At 35.7% G+C, this 27382-nt stretch overlaps 2 protein-coding genes across 2 annotated transcripts in view; one reads left to right on the plus strand and one right to left on the minus strand.

Moving 5' to 3' along the window:
- The first annotated feature begins 9972 nt into the window (after positions 1–9972).
- On the plus strand, positions 9973–12224 carry LOC132104607 (transcription factor Sp8-like). Its single transcript, XM_059510167.1, has 2 exons — positions 9973–10080; positions 10794–12224. Exons 1-2 carry the CDS (start codon positions 10060–10062, stop codon positions 12000–12002), a joined length of 1230 nt encoding a protein of 409 aa, XP_059366150.1. The 5' UTR covers positions 9973–10059; the 3' UTR covers positions 12003–12224.
- Positions 12225–16941: 4717 nt separating this feature from the next.
- The window catches only part of LOC132103899 (integrin beta-8-like), a 30558-nt gene continuing 20117 nt past the window's right edge, over positions 16942–27382 (minus strand). The window contains exons 11-15 of the mRNA XM_059508963.1: positions 25804–26026; positions 22462–22568; positions 22271–22381; positions 18141–18301; positions 16942–17243 (exon numbers count right to left, since the gene is read on the minus strand). Of these exons, the coding sequence (XP_059364946.1) occupies positions 17118–17243; positions 18141–18301; positions 22271–22381; positions 22462–22568; positions 25804–26026 (728 nt within the window). The 3' untranslated portion in view covers positions 16942–17117. The remainder of the gene's footprint in view (positions 17244–18140; positions 18302–22270; positions 22382–22461; positions 22569–25803; positions 26027–27382) is intronic.

Below are 27382 nucleotides of genomic sequence, written 5' to 3' on the forward strand. Positions count from 1 at the left end.
GGCTTCTTGTGTACAAAACTGAACGCGTACGTGTAGTGGACATCTGTTGTCAAAGTTATAAACTCGTTATATGAGTGACATATGACATGAGCTTCCTCTGAATCAGAACAATGATGTTGGAAGAGAAAAAACAGGCAGACAGTGCTAGAAACTGCGAATGCTCATCGGTAAATCAGTGCAAAATGAATAGAAATTATTCTTTTGTCTAAGCCACGTGTTTTAAAACAAAAACCCACTAGTGTAAATGTAGCCTAAAAGATGTGGATTTTGAAAACTCTTTGATTTTTATTAAATATATTTAAAAAGGATTTCATGAAATTAGTACTGAAAAAGTAAAGGTATTGGTATCGATATAACATTTTTTGAATGATACCCAGCCCTAATAATAGGATATAAATTCAAATCACCATATATATATTTTTTTATGTTTATATTTTACGTTTTCATTTAACCTTTTATTAAGGTTTATATACTAAATGCATTGTTACTAAACTTAAAATTTTAATTAGTTAAAATGAAAAGATAAAATACTAAATAAAACACATCGAAATAATAATGACAATTTCAATAGTTTATCACTGAGACATCACAAATACAATTAAATTGATTATATTCAAAAGGAACACTAATTTAGCTTTTTTTTCTTGTAAGCAATAACATTTAACTGACTTTTTGAGCTTGATAAGGCATTTTTCTGAAAGACATCAACAATCACAGCAAAAATCATATTATTTTAATATCATTATAGTATACGGCATGATGGTTTTAGCATAGCTGAAAAGCTTCAGTGTGATCCGTCACATCTTATCTGCTTCCCCCCTGTGTTTTTCTCTTCACGCTTTGATGCACACGTTCAGCTGCCAAATAGCACATAATAACAGTTTAGACACCTTTCAATTTTAACATTCCTGCTTGAAAAGTTGAGTGTTCCTCCAGGTGCCATGACAACCGCGCAGCCCAGCATCAGCACCGCGAGATTCCGCTGCCATGGCGATGGAGCAGCTGTCACTCACACGGGGACGTCCGCTTCTACTGGTAAACTTGACATGCACACAGATTTCCAACAGCACCGTAAATCACGGTTAAATACAGTGGTCTGATGCGACCTATTTTACCACACTACTAAAAATGTGAGAGCGACAAGTGCAATTGCTCTGCTAGATTGGACGGCATCATTTAATCTTTCGCTCTGTGATGGCTCTCTGATGTCTAAATATCGCTCTTTTTCTTCTCCATCAGAGAAGTGAACGTGGTTTTCATCTGATTTCTAATCTTTCGGAGAGTTTCGCTCTAAACAGCACACCCACAATAAGATGGAGCGACAGAGACGGAGGCAGACAGTTGATGAAATCGGAGCAGTTATCACCTTAACCATTACCTGTCAGCTTTCTCTGGCTGTGCTCTGATGGGGTAACAATTTTCTGAAGTGGAAGTCAAGGGCGCCAGTGTGGCACAGCGCGAGTAAATGTTAACAAAAGCGCTGCTGTCCACTTCTTTATTTATGAAGGGCATTGGTGAGCAGTGAGAGTCTCCATCATACTCACACAATCACTGCTAGAACAACTCCTGCCCGAGCAGATTTACATTCACACTCAATCTAATGCTCCTCAATCCTGACACTCAGTGTTTGCATTTCATCTCTCATCTCTGTATCTCATCTCTCCATCTGACAGACCGAAAAACATAAATGCCTAGAAAAAAAAAGTTCAAACACACACACTTGCACTTTTTAAACTTTGCTTGTTAGTTGAAAAATATACAGTTTCTGAATCTTGTTTGCCATCAAATTCAAAATCAGCAACTGAATTGTAATTAATAGGGAATTCGCAATTCATTTCCAAATGGCGTAAACCCTACTGTTTGAAGTATTCAGTGTTGCATACCACGTACAGATTCACCCATTATATTTAAAAGTTAGACATGCAGTATACTGTGCAGTATGCAGCACACTAATACTGTATTCCAAACACAGTCACTGTTCTAAACAACACTAGCCAAAAACGTCTAATAAAGATAAAAATAAAAAGTTTTAAGTGGATTGTTGCAATTGGGAAAAAATGGGAAATGAGAATAGAAGGATTTAAAAAATGGAAAAATACATGCATGCAAAAGTAAATATTCACATGCATCGACTTACGAAGAAAATGAATTCAGGAGAAATGCACTGAGAAACACTGATGTCAACCCATGCCAGAAGATTTCACCTGAGAAGCCCGTCCGTTCCTCTCACATACACTTAGAGAGGATTAACCACAAAAGCGGCTAATATCAGGGTTTCAGATGGCGCATTCTCTTCTTTAGTCTGAGAATCGCATCTATTCATAAGCATTTCCTTTCATCGGCCTGAGCTGAATGAGGCTAATACCGAGGCCTTCACAAGCCACACCGGCAAAGAACATATGTGAAAAACCAAAGGCTTTCCCAGATTAACCCACTTATGTCATTTAACCCCTTCTGATAAACACAGCCGGGTGGGATAGACACTCACCAGCGGACAGACGTTAAAAGCCACATGCAAGCGCCAGGCAGAGGTCATCTTCATTTGGGTCTTTAATCAGAGACTTTAACCTCTTGGGGTTTGTCTTTAAACACACCGCTGGGACAAAAGCTGCTAATTGCCCCCCCCCCCCTTCATTCTGCTGACAGATAATATTGCTTTTGTTGTCCAGAGGTTACTGGGGAAGAGGAGGAGAGTAGAGGCTGTATTAATGGGTAAAAAGATCCCAATGGGACCATTGTCAACTTACTGTCCACTACTGTCCAAAACAGTGTCCTAACCATCCCTGAGGTCAAATAAAGGCTCTGGCTAATTAAGACGTGTTTAAGCAACCTCGTCTGCTGACCTCGGGTGGAGTTTATTAGTTGAGGAACTTGACAGCAGGACCCTAGATGTGTCTAGCGATGCATGAACCAGCCAGCATTGATGTTCATGTAAAACGAGGTGATGAATGTGACGGGAAGAACTTTTTCAATCAGCCTATTAATCCATCCTTTCATCGATCAGACCGTCCATAAATTCATCCTAGAATAAATCAAATAAAGTGCGACAGTCTCTCAACGCAGACACTGAAGACACAGATCAATAAGATTCAATTTATCCTCTCAATAAGTTTTAATTAAGAGTGTGAGAAAACAAAAAGACCTCGACCGTGAATCTGAAAGTGTTTCTTAGGCGTCAATGAGATGCGGTTTATTGTGATGTAAATAACACTGTCAACAGAGAGGTTGAGATCTGCTTGGCACTGAGAGAAGCACTGTATTTTGATGCATCAGCATTATGTGCATTAATGAATTCAGGTTGATTAGAACACTTTTTCCCAGTCATCTTAAAGAATACAATACTGTGTTGCTCCCTAAAAAGTAACTATATTATGTAACTTAGTTACTTTTTATGGAAAGTTTACATGCATGATGTCATTTTTGCGTGACTTTTTAAATCTGGGCGTGTCTTTTTATATATAAAAAAATTGTTTTGGCAAATGTAAAAGCCCTTTCACACCAAATTTACACTGGTTTAAAAATTGTATTAAATTCAAAAAGGATATTAGTGTTATTTAACAAATTTTATTATTGCAGGATTGCATCATATTTTGAGGAACACTGAATCTGTTTTTGTGTGAGTGAGATGAATAAATGCATGTTGACATTTACTCCAGATCTACACTAGTATCATGTTCACACAACGCCTCCTGATTTCTCTCTACATGAGCACTGGAGAGCTGTCAGTCAATACAGGGGAAAAGAAAGTAACTGGCATTACTTATTTGAAATTATATCTCCGATATTTTCTTGTGAATTAAAAAGTAATGCGTTACTTAACTAGCTACTTGAAAAAGTAATCTGATTACTTATACTGTTACTTATAATGCATTACCCCCAACACTGATTCTGACTGTTTATTAATTCTTATTAATTATCAATAATGTCACTTAACTGCAGCATATTAGTTCCATGAACTGTGCATGTTGATGACATCATTTCCTGCATCCACACAGAACTTCTATACATTCCATCAGGAAGTCTGGAAAGATACAAACTGTGACTTCTTTCTTGCCAGAGTTGTATCTTAGTTATGGTGTTGCTTCCTTGTAGAAAGCCTTCCTGCCTGCTACAGGATATTTAGATGATAAGGTGTGGTTTTGTGAGAGACATTTAAATGGCAAAAAAGGTCTATTGCATGGCCTATGAAGCATCTCACTTTAGCTGCATTTCCATTATCCTTCAAATTGTGCAAACTGAAACTGCAAATTGAAGTACGCCCAATGAAAACATGTCAATTTCTCTAAAAACTAGCATATTTCGCAAAAAAGTTGCATGAGGAAGTTTTTTCCAAGTTTTTTTTTTTTTGCATTTACAGGTCACATGGTGCACATAAAACTCCCATAAGTGGCTCTCCATGCTTACATTTCCTTTGATTAAAAATAATGGCTAGCCGTGGCTGTGATATACATAAAACTACCAACATCTGTCGCCATGACTTATCACAAGAGGAAACAAGTACGTTTTAGTAGCATCGGTTAATGGAAATGCCTTCATTTCGAATTGTAATTTATAAAATATCGCAAAGCTTTTGCGCAAATCTGTAATTGAAAGTCACTTTAAAACTAAGTTGCTTTGTGTTGGTCGATGCAGCGAATTCGAGTAATCACGAACCCAAAGCCAAATCTTTGAGCAGAAATCTGTCATACGTCCAACTGGATTTCGCCCATGAAAATTCAGCGAACAATGATATTAGAATCAAAATGTATAGCTTTCTTAAAAACCCTTGAACTTACATATTCCGTTTTGTTTTAAAAGTTTTGAAGATGTTTGTGGAACTGGGTATAGGCGCGAGAACCCGACAAAATTCAAAAAGACCTGTAGAAATTGCAACTCTGAAAGACATTGCATAATGTTAATCACACAAACACAACTTTGATCCTCACGTTTAAACTTACTGTAAGTTAAATGATTCTTTCATAGGATTAAACCTGCCAACTTGGGTGCTTAATATCCTTAATTTATAATTATAACTTCATTGGATTTCCTTAATTATTAAAACCACTACAACTCACTCATTCACTCAAGCTTTTTATTGCACTGTTTACCAAAGCTCCCAGCAATTTAATTATGCTTTTGCATAATCCTGTTACATAATACTGACTTTTTATCCAATGACACAATGAATCTGAAATTGTATTGATTCTTCCTTACTACACACAGCACACTGAACATGCGTGTGCACTACATGTGTGCAAGACCGCAGATGTGATGACCATTTAAATTATACCAGTGATGAACGACTTAATGGCGCTCTTGTGTTGAGGAAGAGACACTTTCCATGTCTCTTTCTGTGTCTGCAGCCGCTTACAACATCCACAGAATGATTGTCAATAAGAAGGCTTTGATTAAACCAGAGCGACACACACACACACAGTATAATACACTACTGCTTCAAATCACACACATACCCATAATAATAAACTTCCACAAGCCACACACTTAAGTGTCGTGGAAGGACGCAGGCAGTCGTTGACATCAAAGTGGTATCAGGGCTCCTGATTTAGATGATCATGTTATGAAGGGGGATGTGATTGTGCACGCTGACCCATAATTCAACCTGTCATCACTACGACTCCCTGCAGATCTGTCTTTCTCTCTCTTAGATTCACTCAGGATTTAACAGGCCTTACAACAGAGCACTATTTAGATACTTAGGTGTTACACACACACACACATATATACAGTGCACACAACATTAGACCCCTGTGACATTCAAAGCAATCTGTAATCATGCAATCTCAAGTGTATACTAATGCTTAAATATACATTAATAAACTTACACAATTAGAGTAAACTAGAACTTTCTGCCACATCTAATTACATTACCCAGAATTCACTTGGGAAGACACAAGATGATGACGCCTGACCTCTGTGACCTCAAGGACTCCGGAATGCTCTCAAAATCCGTCTGCGTCTTTTCTATCGATCGGGCATAAATGATCACGTCTGCTGATGGACAACAGGTTGATTAAAAACAATGCAGAGTGTGTTTAGCGTACAACAAATCAACATAATAAAGAGAGAGAGAGAGAGAGAGAGAGACGGATTCCTGTGGGAAATCTGCAGGTCTGAGCTCTAATGAAGCGTCTGTGGCTCTCTGGTGGATGTTGAGAGTGAGACAGACAGAAGGAAGACAGGGGACAGTTTTCGTCTGATCTAATGAAAGTGACACTTCAGACTGTACCAGGGTTATAATAGTTAACGAAAACTAAAAATGTTCAGTATTTGAAATAAAATGTTTCAGAAATTAAACTTTCAGCTGGTTGCCAAACACAACGTTTCTCATTTTCATTTAGTTGAACTAAAAATTAAATTAAATAATAATACAAACCACATCAACACATTTAACATGTTAATTAAAAAGCAAACTGAAAATAAAAATAAAAATTTATCTAAACAATACCAAAATAACACTGGACTGTTATTAAAGTGTACATTTAGACAAATATTGAAATCCTGTCATCATTTACTCAAATTTTAGACATCTGCTCTTTTCCAAAAAAGGAAAGTGAATGAGGAGAGATGCTACCAAGCTCTAAAAGCACCAAACACATGTCATAAAAGCCTTCTAAAGTAAATAAAAGGCTTTTTGTGAGGAAATCCTCCTCTTGGATATCATGTTTCTTGAATATTTATCATATGGAAAACAGCAGAGTAAATATCCAGGCTCCCTTTTGACACTTATGTTATGTTCACATTATAAATCAGAGTTTGTTGCTACTGCAACACTTTTCTGTCATCTCAAAAACTTGACAAGCACACACACGCACACACACACAGACACAGACACACACACACACACACACACACACACACACACACACACACACACACACAGACACACACACACACACACACACACACACACACACACACACACACACACACACACACACACACACACAGACAAACACACACACACACACACACACACACACACAGACAAACACACACACACACACACACACACACACAGACACACACACACACACACACACATACACTCACACAGACACACACAGACACACACAGACAAACACACACACACACACACACACACACACACACACACACACACACACACACACACACAGACACACACACACACACACACACACAGACACACACACACACACACACACACACACACTTGTTCTCTCGTGATGACAGTGAATAACTTCCACCAGTATGTCCTCAGGACGAGACACTCCCTCTCAAGAGGATAATAAGAGGAAGCTGTCAATCCTGCTCAGATACTGCACACACACACACACGCGCACACACACACACACACACACACACACACACACACACAGACACAGACACTCAAATATACAAACACACATTTACTCGCCTTCTGAAGACATACCTGCCACTGTTTTCATATAAAGTTAATCATAAACACTACAGACGAACTCAAATCCTACCCCAAGAAGACTTTCTCAATATTTATTCAAATAACATTAAGAATTTTTTTTAAAGGTATTTATTTTTCATTTTGTCCAAATGAGGACATCATCAAACTCGAGATCAAAAGACAGATCTAAGGTTTCCTCACTTCTGGAGATAAAGATGCATGGCTACAATATGCAAACTCATGGTTGTGTGAATAGATACACAACATCACACAGCTGTCGAACCTGTTTATCAATCCACACACAATCACTGACTGACAGACACGCCGCCTTCAGACCAAGTGTCATAAAATTGGCTCCAACATATCTCTGATCTCAACAGTGTTCAGTACAGTGAGGAAGAAAAAAAACTCTTGAAACCGGGTTATAGAGAGAGAGATTATATTAAATATTATGTATGTTACTAGTTACTATAAAGATGCATTCTGATAAGAAGTTATTTCAATTTCCTAGAATAAAATCAAGTTTATAAGGAAAAAAAAACTGCCTGAAAATAAAATATAGGCCTACTCAACATATCAACATATATAACATATCAAACTTAACTTATCAAAACTTTACATCTGTAAATAGCATTTTTTCTCTACATTTTATTACTATATTGTTGTTATTATTTATTGTATATTCTCTTTATAAGTAGTGTTTTTATTACCTTAAATCATATGCATGTCTGCTCTATACTTTCTGCACCCAGACAAATTCATCTTTGTTCATTCATCTGATCGAGCTGATCAAGGTCAAAGCTGGAGTTCAACTCTGCAGGAAAGTGGATCTCAACCACTGATCTAATGCCTAATATACACCTCATATAAATCATTTAATATGCATTTTTTTGTTTTAAGATGTTCGTGTTTAATTGTTATTATTTAATCCGTTCTGTTTAAACTAAGCAGCCTATATCTGATCACAAACTGCAAAATATTTTTTTTTTTTTTTTTTTTTTCCACTGAACAAATTTGATTCCTCGTGATTGGTTTTAATCGTCATAATTGCAGGATATTACACGGGTTCTCTGTGCATATTTTAGGTTTTCTCAAAAACCAACAAGCAGACAATTAAAGCCCCCCTCTCTCTCTATTTCTCTCTCGGTGCGTTTTGTCGGTGCTCGGTGGTGCGTGTTAACGCGCTTATTATGAGAACAGGTTCCTCACGAGATTTCTGCACATATACTGTGGGAAAGAAAGAGACACACAGAGAGAGAGAGAGAGAGAGAGAGAGAGAGAGAGAGAGAGAGAGAGAGAGAGAGAGAGAGACATCTGTTCAACACACACATATGTGCAGGTCTACTGTATCGTGACCTCTGAACTCTGGTTAACTTCTTCAACACTGGTCGACTGCGAAATGATCGCACGGATATTTTAATTAAATTAATTTTTTTATTGAAAATCGATCAGTTTAAACGGCTGATATATTTTTGACTGGTTGTATTTGGAAAAAAACGGAGAAAAGAGAAAATAGTGAAAACATGTTTTCATTTGGCTATTTATCCAGTGTTTCCAAAACTAAACGAGAGTACATAAAATATTTTAAAAAATATATATAAAATACATGTGATTAAAACGCAAAATCTGAAAGTCAAATTAAACTCATGGTGTCCACGTGCAATGCATGCTGATGCGCGCGCGTGTGAAACGCTTAGATCACTTCTGTGCATTTGTTTTCCTGGGGAAAAAAATCGACCTGGAAATAGAAAGTTTTAGGGAGAAAAAAAATAATTAAACCTTTTAAAAAACATTTTTGGTCGTGATTAAAACTGCATTGTACGGATGGATAGGTTTTCTTGCATCCTGAAGTCCAAAATGCATTTTGTGACCTTCTCAAATCATGCTGAGAATCTCGAATATTCTTACACTAAAATTAAATCATCTGCAATGAATTCATTAGAATTAGAAAAGAATACGCAATGGAAGCATTACTGGAAATCACTTCGCAACGCTTGTGATTAACAATTAGAGTACTGACTATTTAAAATGATCTAATGATCATAACACAAGTAAATCAGATCAGAGCTGGAGCTCGCGACTGCCTGTGGATTAAGCACACATACATCTGTGTTGTGAATGAGATGAAAGAGGAAAGAGCTCGTGGATGTAGTTCATCTCCTCTTGTTTGTGAAGCTGCACGCGCAACACCCACTTACACTCCCCCGAGTTTCCCGGCACGCCCTCCGACCAGAACTCAACATGCTTAACAAAATAATAAAAAATAAACGATGCACTGTTATTTATTAATTTATTTCATAGTCAGATTATGAAAATTAGTGATAAATTTTGCTCAGCAGGGGAAAAAAAATCAAGAAATACCCACATGGATCTAATTAGCATAAAATATTAGTTATCCTTACATGGGTTTCCCCAACAATTAAAAAAAAAAAAAAAAAAAAAAAGGGTCACTCGCCCTCCCGCCCCTCTCACTCTACCTCGCAACGCGTCACCGAGAGTTCCGCCGATGACATCATCGCCGAACGCAGAGTTCCCGAGAGTTTCGGCCGATCTGATTGGTCGCGCGGGATCTGCCGCATCTTCAAAGCCCGAGCCGAGCGCATTTGTGCAGACTCCACAACAGCCGAGGGACTTATAAATGAGTAGAGCTTTCACAGGTGATGGCAACTTCACTTCTTGGGGTGAGTAAAGTTTCCGCTCTCGAGTGGATTTTCAGCTAAAATGAGAACAATTTAAAGTTGATTTGCTGTGTTAGGCTTCAAGCATGTTTGTGCGCAATGCTGCGTAATGATGAATTCGGATTGCAGGAGCATATAGCAATCACAAAAATAAGTGTTCTTTAAAAATAATGATTGTTGAACATTCCTTTGAAGACCTTCACAAATGAATCCTGTAATTAATAAAAAATCTGGAAAGTAAAAGGTTACTGCTGTTTGATTAGGTTCTTCAGATCGGTATTTTGTTTTGGATCCTGTGTTCTTTAAAAACACAAAAAACATAGCTTTTCCTATAGTTTAAGACTGTCAAACTCTTTCTGGCTTTAACTGGAAGCTTTATTTTTTATGAAAAGAGCATCTGATGGCATTACGGATTCTAAAAATTTTAATGAAAGAGTATTAGTAGCCTACAATGGATTGAGTTTTTACTATTGCAACTCTTATGTAGAACTATACTTAAACTGTCGCAAAGCAAATCAATTAAATGCAAAAAGTTAATATGTGATTTAATTTCGATTGCATTATTCACATGAACGAATCAATTGTCTCTAAAAAAGTCCTTGAACGCGTATCTGCTTTGTGTTGTTGGATCTTTTGATCTTGTTTTGGAAGTCGCTTTGGATAAAGGCGTGTCTTCTAAAACATGAAAGTAAATGTGAATGTTTTTGTGGTCACAGGAGGAACCGAGGGTTGGATCCACTCCATTGGCCATGTTAGCAGCGACCTGTAACAAAATCGGGAGCTCGAGTCCCTCCTCGGACAGCGGCTCGTTTGGAAAAGGAGGTTTTCACCCGTGGAAACGCGCGTCGCCCAGCAGCTGTTCTCTCTCCCCGTACGGCGCGCAGCGCAACGACTCGTTCAGCGCCAACAGCTCGTTCTCATTAACGGGCACCAACGTCTCCACCAGTCCGTTTGGAAACGACTATCCTGTGTTTCAAACTTCAGTCGCCAACAGCTCTCAGGACGCGAGCGCGCAGTCGGTCTTCATCTCGAAAGTGGACACTCTGCAGGGGATTTACCCGAGGATGAGCGTCGCGCACCCGTATGAGACATGGTTCAAATCCGCGCACGGTGGCATCTCCGCCGGGGACGTGAGCGCCAGTGGCGGGTCTTCCTGGTGGGATGTGGGCACCGGTTGGATTGATGTTCAAAGCGCGAACGGCGCCGCGCTCCAGAGCTCTTTGCATTCTCCATTGGGCGGATACAACTCAGACTATTCCTCCCTGACTCACTCCGCGTTCAGCGCCAGTCCGTCTCCGCATCTCCTCACAGGTGGTCAGCACCTGATGGACGGATTCAAACCGGTTTTATCCGCCACTTACCCAGAAACCAGCCCAAGCGCTAACAGCGCAGTTTTAGCCGGGCCTCCAGTGGTGCCGCTTGCCGGGTCTCCGCGCTCATCCACCCGGCGGTACTCCGGCAGAGCGACCTGCGACTGCCCGAACTGTCAAGAGGCGGAGCGGCTGGGGCCCGCGGGGGCCAGTCTGCGCAGAAAGGGGCTCCACAGTTGCCACATCCCGGGTTGCGGAAAAGTATACGGGAAGACATCGCACCTCAAAGCGCACTTGCGTTGGCACACCGGCGAGAGGCCGTTCGTCTGTAACTGGCTGTTCTGCGGGAAGCGCTTCACCAGGTCCGACGAGCTCCAGCGGCATTTACGCACACACACCGGGGAAAAGAGATTCGCCTGTCCGGTGTGCAACAAGCGCTTCATGCGCAGCGACCATCTCAGTAAACACGTGAAGACGCACAGCGCCGAGGAACCCGGCTCCAACGGGGTTAAAAAAGGCAGCGACACCGACAGCGAACAGAGTGCACCGGGCAGCCCAGCCTGCCAGTCACCCGGAATGATCCACAGCACAGAACCCGTCCAGAACGGCCTATGAGAAGAGCAAGAGCACATGCGCTCTTGAAGATAAAGGCTCTAAACAGAGCCGAAACTTGACTTTTTATTCTCAAATTCCTGGTACTTTAAAGAACGCAAAACACTGATCTGCAGAACCTGTACAATTAATCTTCAAAGAACACTCTTAAAGATAAACGTTCCATTTTTTGGTTCCTCAAAAAACCTTTCAGCTTAAAGTTCTTAAAACTATTTTTTTTTTGTTAGTTTAAACAAAATGTTTACAAATCTAAAGAAGTCATTTTTTCATTATAAAGAATCCTTTGCGTAATGGATGTTAAACGTTTTTAATGGAACCATTGATGCCAAGAACTTTTATTTTTAAGAGTGTAGCAACATTTCTGGTCTTCAAAGAACCAGGAATGTTCATTAAAGAGCTTTTATTTTCAAGAGTGTTCAGATGTGAACGCACTAAATCTCGGTGCGCACCAATTTTGATCATATTTGACTGTAAATCAGCATAAGGTCTCTCTCAGGTGTTCTTGCATATTTAAATAGTCCTTTTTGAATACAATGTCAAAAATAACCTCTTTATACAGATAAAGATGAAACGAACTGCTGAGCTTTCATATGTGCGCTGCATCTTCTCCATTTCCACTCATGTCTATCGAGGCACTTTATTACGTAAGAAAATCAAGCATTTTATTCCTCAACAGCTGCACAAATGTCTTATCATTCTGTATTTGCCAACTGAACTGTTTTATTTCATGCTCCTTGATTTTGAAACGGAAAGTCTCTCACAATGCGCCTCATTTGGAGATGAAGTGCGTTTTTGTACATTAGTCGTGCAGTTGATATCTATCTTTGACAGTGAATCTGAACTCTTCTCAATGCAAAGTGAAATTGTACATAGGATCGTCTTGAAACTCTATTTATCATCGAGTTTGATTTGTGCTTTGAAGTCTATCAGAGTCGCACTTTGAATCTATATTTATAATTTCAGGATCGAATGGACTCGACCAGTTTTGTTTATCTTTTCATTTATTATTATTTAATTGAGCATATGTGTTTGTATTTACTGACCGTTTACTTAAAGGTAATAAAGTCGCATTTGACTTGGCTATATGGACTGTTTTTGGGGCAAAGTATAGTCAGTGGGTTGATAATAATAATAATAATAAAGAACAAAAATAGCGCATGAGCAATCTGTATGAGATGATTAAAGACGGCTTCTTATGTATAATTATAAATATAATATTCTTAATTATAAATAGAAATTACCTAAAAATATCAGTTGGTTTTGATTAGATATGTGACTGAGGTGCGTTGCAATGTATATTTTATAAAAACAAGTATTTATAATTAATATTATATATATTTTATAATACTAAATAGACTTAAATTGTTTATTTATAATGACGGTCTATCACTAAATCACTAAAATGACTTTTAAATCAGGCTGCCACAAACGGTGTATCTGGAATTGACTCTATCTCAGAACAAACTCACACTACAGTCATAACTCTAGTAATTTCTAACATAAAACCAATTCATAAGAAGATCAAAGTTTTAGTTTCCATTGTTTATCTGTGCTATTATGAGTATTTGGCGCCTCTATGAGGTCACAAGTGGAACTGCAGCTTTAACACGAGATCCTGCTGCTGACCCTCTGCTTCACCAGAACACAAATGAAAACTGTAAAGGAGCAATGTTAAGAGACATTATTCATCTTATTACCCAGCCTTGTTTCACAACACGGAAGTATATGGATGCTAGAGATGGATAACTGTCAATAACACGCACAGTAAACGATCAAACAAAATAATACATTAAAATAATATAAGAAACAGGACTTTTGCAAAAAAGTCAAGAAGCACAACAGACTGTTTTTGGACTGGTAAAATAACACAAATAACACATTCAAGTTAAAAATGCTAAAATAAATAAATAAATAAATAAATGAGGTGGTATTGCCACAGTCCGTTTATTCATTATAATCTAATCAAATCATTCTTGAATATAATTTTGCAGTTATTTTATTTGTGCATGGGCAGGGTCTTGATTAAGTTATATTTGCTGTGTAAAGATGAAGACTAGCAAATGGGGAGGAAAGAAGTAACAGGTAACAACTGTGTTCTGGTTAACTATAACATTACATCTGAACTACAGAATATTAATCATAAACAAGAGATGGAAATATAATATCTTCACTGAAAGACTGGGGCCAGTTGCATAACTTTTATGCAACTGACTTTGTGTGTGTGTGTGTGTGAGAGAGAGAGACAAAGAGAGGGTGAAAAAGAAGGAAATTAGTCCAAATAAGACTGAAACTGACTTTCAACCTAAAACAGGAGAGATACCTGACTAAAGGTGTTCTTTATTAATCCATAAAACTACAATTTTATTATGCTTTGGCAAGCTTTTATGTCAAAAGAGTGATAAGGGACAGCATGTAGGGACGGTTGCAACAACACAGCATGATTAAACCTGTCACAATATCTTTGACACATGTCTGTTAGAAACGAAGAAAACATCAGAGGTGTAAAGCATTTGAGTAAATGTAGTTAATTACTGTACTTGAGTATCTTCTGGGATAATCTTTAGCTTTGCTGAGTATCAAATATATTAGAAACTGCGCTACATCTTTTTACTCCTATTAGTGCATTGACTTTTTTGCATGCATTCAACTTGGTTTTCCCCTTTATTCTTATCCTCTTATTACTGTTAAAGTTCAATTAACAAAGCAAAAAAGAAAAAAAGAAAAGTACATTGAACATTATTTTATTTATCCATTGCACCGAGTCATCATTTTTTGAAAGATTGCAGACTTGTAATTGTCACTGTAAGGTATCTGTACTTTTACTCAGGTAAGGTTTTCAGTTACTCTTTACACTGATTGAAATGATATGACTTTATGCTTCACGCAAACAGCTCGGACAGTATAATAAAATCAACAGGATTTTAAAACCAATAAAAATCCCAGTATTCCTTTAGGCTACAACAACACGCCAAAATCAAACTGCATGCATTTAAAACAATTTCATATATAATCTAAATACGTTATGCTTTAATAAACTCACAAAATCTTAAATTATGACACGACTTAGCTGAGGGAACTGTGTTATTATGATATTTATTTATTGGCTGGCTACAAAGCATAACCAGAATGGCTGGTGAGAGGATGGTTTTTGATTGAAACAAGTATATTAACATAATCAGATTTTGCTCTGTACAAGATCGGTTCGCACTATACAAAAAAAAAAGAGAAAAATAATTCCACAAAAGCATTCATTTCTAAGAAAAGAGAACCCCCTCCCCCCAAAAAAAATAAATATAATTTGATGTTTTTCCCAATGTAAACACAGAGCTAAAACTAGATTCATTAGAGCCACAGGAGCACACTAAATGGACCCTCAGTAGTACACGACAACAGATATAAATACTGACCAGCAGGTAAATAATTAACACACAACTGTGCACATACAGTAAACTAGTGGAGGAAGAAACTTCCAGTCGTATCAGGGAATCATTTGAGCTGTGAAACAACTTACTGTTCTGAGATCTCTGCTTAAATATTAACACATTTAATAAACCTGAATGCTGTGTTCATAATCTATAAAAAACAGCAGTGTTATAGCGCGTGTTGAACACTAGGGGGCAGACTAATCCTAGTCAGCATTAACACGATGTTCAGAAGCACGCTGGCATCATTTAGAAGCGGAATATGTGGGATTTACAGTGTCATTCACTTCCAGTTATTTTAGCTGTATCATATTATTTTAATGCATTACAGAATCATAAAAATAGCGCACAGTCACAGAAAATAACTTACTACTGTGTCGCACAATATTGTGGATACTGTGAATATTGTTTAAAAAAATCTATTTAATAATAGCTAACTGATCCATTATAATTTTAGAGTTTAAGGTACTAAAACTGACAAAAATAATATAATAATATAGCGAGATTGTAATAATCAACTGCTCAAATGATCATTTTAGAGTTTAAAATACTAAAATTGACAAAAAATAATATAATAATATAGCAATATAATAATAATCAACTGCTCAAAATATCATTTTAGAGTTTAAAATAATAAAATTGACAAAAATAATATAATAATATAGCAATATAATAATAATAATCAACTGCTAAAATTATAATTTTAGAGTTTAAAATACTAAAATTGAAAAAATATATAATAATATAGCAATATAATAATAATCAACTGCTCAAATTATAATTTTAGAGTTTAAAATACTAAAATTGACAAAACTAATATAATAATATAGCAATATAATAATAATCAACTGCTCAAATTATAATTTTAGAGTTTAAAGTACTAAAATTGACAAAAATAATATAATAATATAGCAATATAATAATAATCAACTGCTCAAATTATCATTTTAGAGTTTAAAATACTAAAATTGACAAAACTAATATAATAATATAGCAATATAATAATAATCAACTGCTCAAAATATCATTTTAGAGTTTAAAATACTAAAATTGACAAAACTAATATAATAATATAGCAATATAATAATAATCAACTGCTCAAAATATCATTTTAGAGTTTAAAATACTAAAATTGACAAAAGTAAGACTGAAAAAAATAATATATATATAAAAAAGGTCAAATGTCTTAATATTATATATATTAAATATTTTTCTTTTGATTATTGATAATATAAATAATTGCTAATACAAGTATTAATTCCAAATGTTGCATCACTGTACTGGAAGCATCAAGCCCATTGCATTGTGGGACAGTGCTGTTTTGGTAAACTGTGTATTTTCTGCATGTATACTTCAGAAATAGTATGCTCTTCTGAACATAGCCGGAGTCTGTAGTGTATCTGATGACTAAAATACAACAGGTAAAACTATAAAAACACATGGTCACAGACATAAACGAACAGTAATTGAGCAGAAAACTGGCCTGTTGAGGGGAACGCATCTAAACCACATCAGTAAGACTTTAACAGACATTCAGGACAAGAGATTTAATGCCATTCAACATCATAAATGAGAAACAGAATGAAAAACACCCTCAGAAAACCCACACAGGCTATTGCTCTCGTGAGTGCTTAAAGAGAAAGATTGTGTTTTCATTCTGGTAGTGCTTCGTTTTTAGAGCGACCTTTGACCCTCATCACTGCCAGGCGTCGCTCAGGGGCATCTTGGGGATGTGAGAGTGCATCTCCACCGGACGGTTCGGGAGACGGTCCCTTCTGTACGTGATCGTCTTCTCGTTGGTCGTGGGGATGTATGATAAATCCTGCGGTCAGAAAGAAGGATGCATTAAAGTGATCAAAAGTGACAGTGAAGACATTTATAAAATTACAAAGAGTTCAAATAAATGCTGCTCTTTTGCACTTTCTATTCATCAAAGAATCCTGAAAAGTTAGATGCATCATGGTTTCCTCAAAAATATGAAGCAGCACGACTGTTTTCAGCATTGATAATAATCAGAAATGTTTCTTGAGCAGTAAATCATCATATTTTCATGATTTCTGAAGATCATGTGACTCTGAAGACTGGAGGAATGATGCTGAAAATTCAGCTGCGCATCACTGAAATAAATTACAGTTTAACAGAGATTCACATAGAAAACAGCTGTTTGGAATAACAATAATATTTCACAATTTGACTGGTTTTACTGTATTTCTGATCAAATAAATACAGCCGCTGTGAGCAGTAGAGGCTTCTTTCAAAACATAAAATAAATCTTATTATACATAATATACATACTGGATAGTGCTGTTATTGTTAAATAAAACTAAAACTATTGATATGATTTTTGTGAAATAAAATAAAATACAAATATTAGATGAAAAGCCTAAATAAAAATGGGAATTGTTTAGATGGCAGAACTAAAATGAATACAACTAGATAAATATAAATACATTAAAGCTATATAAATAGTATAAAAATACAATAAAAAATTACATTGAAATTTAAGAAATTAATAAAACAAACTGAAATAAAAATAAAGCTAAAAAATGTAAATTTTAAATAAACTGAATAATATAAGAAAATAAAAAATAAAGCACACACACTAAAATAACATTGATTTGGAATGACATGAATTTTAGGATTAGATTAACATGAATATTATAATAAAGAAAAATGTTTTATGTACATGTACAGTAAATGCAGATCTCAGATGCATTACCTTAGGGCTGCGCTCGAACTGTTGCTCAGAGCTGGACGGCCACCAGCAGTTTCTGGCTCTCAGCAGCTGTCTGAAGGCCGTCAGCAGGACGATGCCCAGCGTGACGGTCAGGAGGAAGACGCTGAGGAACGTCTTAAAGTACCGCCGACTCCACACACACACTGTTACACAGCAGACAGCATATAAACAACTAGAAACAACACAAGACCCCACAGGAAACACTAGCGCTCAGATGTTGCTCTTCAAATCGTTTTCTGGATAATCTGAAAATTCTGTGGTCAACATCTGAAATACAGTTAGAAATTAATGTGGAGCAGATCAGATTATTACATTCTTGACTTCATATTGGGATTATTACCATTGACTAAAATTAAAACCATAAATTAACTTATTTTGTTTCAGCTGTAGTTGCCAAAGGAACATTTCTAATTTTCATTTAGTTAAAGTTGAAGTACTAAAACAACGAAAACGAAATAAAATAAAACTTAAATAAACTAATGCCTACAAAAATTAAAATCAAATGTTTTGAAAATTTAATGAATTTTTTTTGTTGCAAAGTACTAAAAATAATACAGTTGAAATAAAGTTGCATATATATATATATATATATATATAAAGCACAAAAAAAAATAATAATTTTTTTTTTTAATTTAAGGCAATAAAAAAAAGAATTAAAACGAATAGAAGTAAAACTCAAAAATATAAAATTAGAGGTAATTAGAAATACTAAAAACAACATTAAACCTAGACTAAAACATTTTATGAAAACTATAAAGACAAAAACACACAATGACTAAAACTTTAAATAAAATGAAAATGAAAACAAAATGTAAAAAAGAAATCTAATTCAGAATATTAACGAAAAACTACAACAATTAGTGATTGAAATGAAAAATGTTTTGTTACTAAAAGTAATAAAATTAATAAAACTAAATTAATGCTAAATAAATTAGAATAGAAATAAAATAAAAATATGAAATTTAAAAACTACTGAAAACTAACAGTGTATCTCGGCAAAATCTGAGAACATTTTGGACTTTGGGACAAAAAATTAGGAAAGAAAAGAATTGGAAACAAATTTAATTTAGTGGAAACATTTGGTACTACATCGAAGTAAAATCTTCCTGAAATCTCATCTTTTGTGTCATCGACCTCAAATGTGAAACACAACTTGTTTAGATTCATGGCTTTGGTTTTTTTCAAGGTTTAGAATAAAACATGTTTTGGAAAAAATTGATTTCATATAAAACTTGAAAACAGTAGCCAAGTGTCTTCTTTAAAAAAAGACCAAACTTAAATCAGTGCATTCAAAACAGAAATGTAATTTTCTATGCTCAAAAAGTGGTTTTAAACTGGTATCAAACGGATTATAACTTCTTACTAACTATAATGTATAAAGTATAATAAAATCTCCTTAAAGTCTAAAATAGTACATTTATTTGAGTGAAGTAAAATTGGGTCATTCTTGACCACCAGCGAGCAGCAGCAGAAGGCTATAATTATCATCTTTGGTGTGAAGGAGCGGAGGCTGAATGAAGCAGCAGTTTGATCTCGGTTTAATCACATTACTGTCAAGGCAAAGCAACAGAGACATTACAGAGATCTCAACAGGGTTGTTTCGGTTTCCTGCACATTCTCTCTTATAAAGACACTCGTCCAAATCACATTTGAGACACACCCCACGCCCCCTCACTGCTGCATGGAAACAGCATGAGTGTATGTGTGTGTCTGTGAGTGTGTGTGTGTGTGTGTGTGCTCATGTTTTTGTGTCATATCAGGACACAACTCTGTATAATGTCATGGGTATGACACAGGTATCACAAGGAGAGCGTGACTTATGAGGACAGAACCCATGTCCCCATTTTTCAAAACGCTTATAAATCATACAGAATGAGTTTTTTTGAGAAAGTAAAAATGCACAAAGTTTCCTGTGAGGGTTAAGGGTTAGGTGTAGGGACATAGAATATACAGTTTGTACAGTATAAAAACCATTACGCCTATGGGATGAACACACTTTTCACAAAAACAAACGTGTGTGTGTTTCTGTGTGTGTGTGTCTGTGTGTCTGTGTGGGTGTGTGTGTGTGTTTGTGTGTGTGTGTGTGTGCCTGTGTGTGTGTGTGTGTTTCTGTGTGTGTGTGTGTGCGTGTGTTTCTGTGTGTGTGTGTGTGTGTTTGTGTGTGTGTGTATGTATGTGTATGTGTGTGTGTGTGTGTGTGTCTGTGTGTGTGTGTGTGCCTGTGTGTGTGTGTGTATATGTGTATGAGTGTATGTGTGTGTGTGTGTGCGTCTGTGTGTATGTGTATGTGTGTGCGTGTGTGTGTGTGTGTATGTATGTGTGTATGTGTTTGTTTGTGCGTGTGTGTGTCTGTGTGTGTCTGTGTGCCTGTGTGTGTGTGTGTATATGTGTATGAGTGTATGTGTGTGTGTGCGCGTCTGTGTGTATGTGTATGTGTGTGCGTGTGTGTGTGCGTGTGTGTGTGTGTGTCTGTGTGTGTGTGTGCGTATGTGTATGTGTGTGTGTGTGTGTGTGTGTGTGTGTGTATGTTTGTGTGTGTGTGCTGCTTCCAGATCGCCAAGGAAACCTGCAAAATGTCAGTATGCTTCTTCATGTCCGTTGTGTTCGGACCGGACTGGATCGGAGCCAAACCTGCGGCGATCTGCGGCAGAACAGGAAGACTGGATCTGTGATCGCGTGAGGCCTGAGGGAGCTTCTTCTCCAGCTGTTGCTGATGTTTTAGCAGAAACATCTGGCTGCTGTTTAGGTTATGAAGGAATTACTGGATTCTTCTGTCCTAAACAAACCCTTTCCCTGAACTTCTTCATCAGCTTGACACAATCCAACCAGCACATTTAAGGCTTCTAAAGTGATTAGGGTTTTTAAATGCATGAAAATTCGATTTACCAAGGAGATATATGCAACGCTTTCAGTGAGAAAAGACCCAGAAAACAGATTCAGTAGAGTCTCAAACTGTTCTCAGGTTTGCCAAGATACCAAAGCCTGCAATCAAAGACCTTAATATGAATATACTGATCTGAGTTATTGCATCACAACTTCTGACTTGTGTTTATGAACATGTATTTTTATTCCTCCAAAGGAATTTAAAGAGGAACATCTGACACCAATATATTCATAAAGAGAAATAAAACACCCTTTTGGAAAAAAATCAGTACGGAAAAGAATGAATCTCCTGAAACCTGTAAAAAAATAATAACAAACTAAATAAATAAATAAAAGAATATATTATATATTAAATAAATGATAAAAATAAAATAACTAAATAAATTAAAATATAGTAAAATAATAATAAATGATACAAATAAATGAAAATTGTTTACAAATCACCACAAAATCAAATAAATAAAAATAAATAATATAACCTATTTAAATAGCTCACAATTCACAACAAATAAAGGACTAATCCATAACAAAACTGCATTACTGCAATGCAAAAAACAACAACAAATTACTACATTACATTACTGTAATGTAGAAAATAATGCTTGTGAAATATTTAGATATTAACATAAAACTGTAAAGTATTTATAAATCATGATTCAGCAGCATTTGTTGAACTGCATATGATTAATGCATTTTAAATGGTTTTAATTTTATTTAAAGGGACAGTTCATCCAAAACTGTTACCCTTCCTCGTGTTGTTCAAAACCTGTATGATTTCTTGTCTTCTGTCGAACACAAAAGAAGATATTTGGAGGAATGTTGGTAAGTATCCAAAAACAGTGTCTGGACTTTCATAGTATGAAAAAAAAATACTGCGTAAAATGTTTGGTTACTTACAGAAGAAATAAATTCATACAGGTTTTGAGAGCACATTTTCATATTTGGATGAGCTATCGCTTTCTATTTAAGTTGATATGAGTAAAATTGTATTTAAATGAAAAAAACAACAACACTGTTTGACAGTAGCTTATACAGAATCCGCACCGAGAATTACAAATACACTCAAAACTCGAACATCTGGACATATTGCAGTAAAGAGGATTTGTGGAGAAAACACCCTGAAGACAATGTCCTAAAATATGCTTCATTTTCTGTAAACAAGATATAATTTCTCATTTTGCAGCGCTGTGGAGCAGAGGTCGAAGAAGAGAAAGAATTGATTTCCTCACCAGGATGCCGACTAATGTGCAGCTGAGGTCGCTCTGAAGCCAAGTCCATGAGAAAGCGGTGCTGACACTTCTCACTGCTGGGATACAGGCAGTATTTCCCCCGGACCAGCTCTGAACATCAGCACAGTTCATTCAGAACAACTCAGAGGTCACAGGACGCTTTAATGGTGAAGGTTTGGGGCTGTATGTACCTGTGATGTCGTCCACATACTCCACCGATGAAGCTGCGCAGCTGTGATTACAAAGCTGCTTGGCGTCTGATCCGAGTCCGTTAGACAGGTGACAGTTCACACAGCTCCTGATAGATCACATGATTACGATCGTTAGAACGGAAACTAAAGGACAAGAGGATGTCAACATCACAGATCGAACTCTTAGTCTAGAACAAAAACGACATTTGAACTTTGAAGGTGTTGCAGAAAAGTGGATCATATACATTTATAAAATTATAATTAAATATTTCTAATTATTTAATATTTATTTGAATTATTTTAACAACCTTATTAAATTAATAAATAATAAATAAACAATTCTAATTGATTGTATGAATCAAATAAAACCGTAAAAAAAAATGCGTTACTTGAAAATAATATAAATAAAATAAAATAAATTATTTTTTTTAATTAAGTTTAACCTGATGTACCAAGAAAACTAAAACTGAAATAAAAATTCATAAAAATTAAATAGACATAAAAAATGGAATTAATAAATAAATAAATTGCTTAGAATTCACCACAAAAACAAATGAAGAAATAAAATATACATAAATACTACATAATACTATATATATACAAATTATAGATTTTTAAAAATATATTTATATACCTTATAATTTAGATTAAATGTATGTACTTAGATAACTAAAACTAATATAACAACTATATAAACATATATATATGTACTGGATTCTAGATTTTCTGACTAACAGACCTCAGTCTGTTAAGTTAGATAACCTCTCCTCCTCCATCATCACCCTGAACACTGGAGTGCCACAAGGCTGCGTACTGAGACCTCTCCTGTACTCCCTATTCACCCACGACTGTGTTCCTGTTTATGGCTCCAACACCATAATAAAATTTGCAGATGACACCACGGTGATCGGTCTGATCAAGGATGACGAAGAGTCAGCCTACAGGCCTGGCTGTGTGGTGTGCCACCAACAACCTGGAACTAAACACCCAGAAGACTAAGGAGATCATTGTGGACTTCAGGCGGACTAGGAATCATGCACACACACCCATCTACATCAACGGAGCTGTAGTGGAGCGTGTGTCGAGTTTCAAGTTCCTTGGCATCCACATCTCTGATGACCTCACCTGGTCCCATAACACCTCCACACTGGTCAAAAAGGCACAGCAGCGCCTTTACTTCTTACAGAGCCTTAAGAAAGTTCACCTGAGTCCCAGGATCCTTGCTGAATTCTACCGCTGTACCATTGAGAGCAAACTCATGAACTGCATCTCAGTATGGTACAGCAATTTCTCTGCATCTGACCGCAAAGCACTCCAGCGGGTGGTGAAAACTGCTCAACGGATCACCGGCACCCAGTTAACTTCTGTCTGGGCAGGACAAGAAACATCATCAAGGATGCCTCTCACCCTAACCATGGACTCTTCACCCTCCTTCCGTCCGGCAGGCGTTACAGGAGCCTACGCTCTCGAACTAGTAGAGCTTCTTCCCAGAGGCTGTGACACTTCTGAACTCCACACCACCAATCTAACCTGCACCTGCTCTCTTACTAAACTGGTCACAGTACTTTACACACATTATTTGCAATATTCATATTTTGCACAGACTGCACATGGTTAACGCTATTACACTATAAACTGTCTAAAGTTGTTACTGTACAAGCACAGTAAACTATTTCTACAAAAAATATCATTGCACTACTGTTTAATTGCATATAATACATTGTTCAACAATACTTTTGCACACTGATCCAACTGTAATTATTACCACTGTTCTCACGTTCCTGCTATTCATAATGTATATATAATCCTTCATTGCTCTGTTCATAATGTACATACAACCCCTACATTGCATTCATATTTATATTCTGTATATAATCTGCTGAATACTGTATATAGCAACTCTTTTGAACATAAACTAACACTGAATTAAATATAATTAATTATAATTAAATTAATGAAATCATTTTAGGAATTTAAATAAATTAATTTACTAATAATATATAATAGTATGAATATAAAAAGAGACTCTGGAGTATGACATACTTTTCCATTCGCCCATAATCTTTGTACAAAATAATTTAACACACTTATTATCATTTCGGTTAAGTTCTAAATTTAGTCAAGGTCAATGGCATACTACTTGTACTATTTCTAATTCATATAAAACCAGAGCACACTGCATTGAATACTGCATCCCACAATGCAATGCACTTGATTTGATCTTCCATTTCCAGTGTGAGGAATGAACTGGAAATGCTATCAATATCTTGACTCATTCATTTGGTTGCAGTACAAAGAGTTGAGACACTTAACATTTCAAAAACACTTGCATTTTTACATGCATTTTTAAAAAGAGTATATACTTTGCAGTATGCAGTATGCTTGTACTTCATTCCAAACATATCCTAATAGGTGATTATGCTAAACTTTTAAGTTTGCAAAATTATTAAAATCAATACAACTAGTGTACAGTATATGCTGTGCAGTATGCAGTACTCTTATATTCCATTCAGAAGATTTTCTAAATAGGTGAACATGCTTAAATTAAGCATTAAACTATAAATTGCATTAAACTATTTCATGCAACATAATGAGGTTGTGTAGTAACATACTACTTTATTTGTGAATACTGTTTCACATAAAACTTGTAAAATCAGATACAGTACACACTGTGCAGTATGCAGTACACTTGTATTAAATATACAAAATTATTGAGTACTTAAAAAAATATTGCATGCTTTAAGTATGCAAAATTACTTCAGAACTGAAATTCCACATGCAATTTGATGAGATTGTGCAGCATACTACTTTATTGCTGAATACTGCTACTGTTTCACATACAGTACAACTTGTAAAACTAGAATACAGTATATTCTGTGCAGTATGCATTAAACAATATGCTTGTATTCTTCAAGTATTCAAAACTTTACTGTATACTAAAAAAAGATTGCATGCTTTAATCGTATGCAAAATTGCAAGTCTGCAATATTTCAGAACTGGAATTACACGTGCAATGTGTTGGGATTGTGTTACTTTATTGTTGAATAGTGCAATATTTTATATGCAACTCTTTAAAAAATAGTATATAGTATACACTGTGCAGTATACAGTATGCTTGTTTTCCATTGAGAACATAACCTAAAGTGTCAGTCTCACGAAACTTAGTATATAAAATCATTTTGTACAGAAGAATATGGGCAACAGGACATGGTCATGTTTTTATTAAATAGACAAAGTGTAGTGTGTAGCCCCTTTAGAAAGGTATAAAACTCCCTTGCAGATTCAGTGAGTGTTTAATTGTGTGATTGACAGCTATTCTAACCAATCAGTGCGAGCGGTTACCAGTGTGATTGACAGGAGCTGTCGCAGATGGGGCATTTCTCACAGAGGGCTCCAGAGCGCCGGCTGTCGTCACACACACACTTGCCACACACACACTTTCCCAAGCCGCCGCAAATCAAGCCATCGTCTGACACGCAGCTCTTGGTGGATGCGGGACAGTCACACGTCTCACCCGTCCAGCCAGGAAGACACACACATTCACCTGAAACACACTGGCCGTGTCCTGAAACGGGAAAAAGACCCACGCATTTGTACAATGGTACATATCAGGATAAATGTGTCCATTCCAGAGATTTTTCTATATTGTTTAAAGCAATACACACTATTTATAATGAATAAAATGAGATTGGCTATCCTACATTTGTATGATGAATGTTGAATGTTGTATGTTGAAATGATCAAATTAATGATCAAATTTCATATTAATTACACAAATATTTATACAAAAAATACAAATAAAAATTGTGTATTTCAAAAAAGTTGTATTTTTTTAACATTAAAACTTAAAATATATATATATATATATATATATAAAAATTATACTTCATTCAAAATAATTATCAAATAAATATTTATAGGGTTTTTATTCAATATATACATATTTAGTGTATTAATGTTAAAATACAAAAATGTTAAATTATATAGATCTTTAAAAAAACTATTATTAATGTATTCATTATATATCATTTTTTACTTTTTTCAATGTGTATGTGTGTATATATATATATATATATATATATATATATATATATAATTTTATTTTTTAATTTATATATATATATATATTAGGGGTGGCACAGTTCAACTTTTTCACGGTTCGGTTTGTTTCACGGTTTTAGAGTCACGGTTTTCGGTACAGTTCGGTATGTGCTTGGAAAAACTACACTTTCTAATAAAAAAAAAAGAAGAATAACATTCTATCCAACTACAAGCAGCAGCACAAATAAATACAAAAGAGTAAAGATACAAACAATAAACAGTGATTTTCAGTTGTTTTTTTTTAGGCAGGTCTAGCATAAGTTTTTAGATACAGACATTTAATAAAGTAATCAAATGTAAAACAGCATTGCATATTGAACTAGATAAATTAAAGATCATTCTTTATTAAAGTTATAAAAGCTTTTTAATCAAGAGCAGTGAGTGATTTCTTTGTTGTTGCTGTTTTTCTATTAATATAAAGACTGTCACTTTAAGAGAATACACTGATACAGTAGCCTGCGTTCAGCCGGCTGTGTCTGCTGTAGGATACAGTGATGGGCATTTCGGCTCTTTTTCGTGAGCCGGCTTGTTTGACTCACAAACGGCTCTTTAAAAAACAATAATGTTTTGACTATGATAGATGTGAAAACAATTTTAATTTAATTGTTAAATGAAATCATACTCACAATGTCTCACAATTTCTTTAAAAATGCATTTATTTGTTATGAAAAGAGAACAAGATTTGCATTTAAATTACAACTTTTTAATGTATAGAAACAACAATATTACTTCACTAGCTTCACAGTTGGGTGCACAGTTCACATATGCCGGTGTAGGTTGTGCGTAGAACCGACTTTATATAAGATTTTCTTTTGGCAAA

This window comes from Carassius carassius, chromosome 25, assembly GCF_963082965.1.
Source record: "Carassius carassius chromosome 25, fCarCar2.1, whole genome shotgun sequence".
In the NCBI taxonomy this organism is placed as follows: Eukaryota; Metazoa; Chordata; class Actinopteri; order Cypriniformes; family Cyprinidae; genus Carassius; species Carassius carassius.

What these genes read in the sequence shown, in the direction of transcription:
- LOC132104607 (XM_059510167.1), top strand. Translation starts at nt 10,060, where the DNA reads ATGGCAACTTCACTTCTTGGG. An exon ending in TGGCAACTTCACTTCTTGGG is followed by an intron (nt 10,081 to 10,793) that starts GTGAGTAAAGTT and finishes TTGTGGTCACAG; the next exon opens with GAGGAACCGAGGGTTGGATC.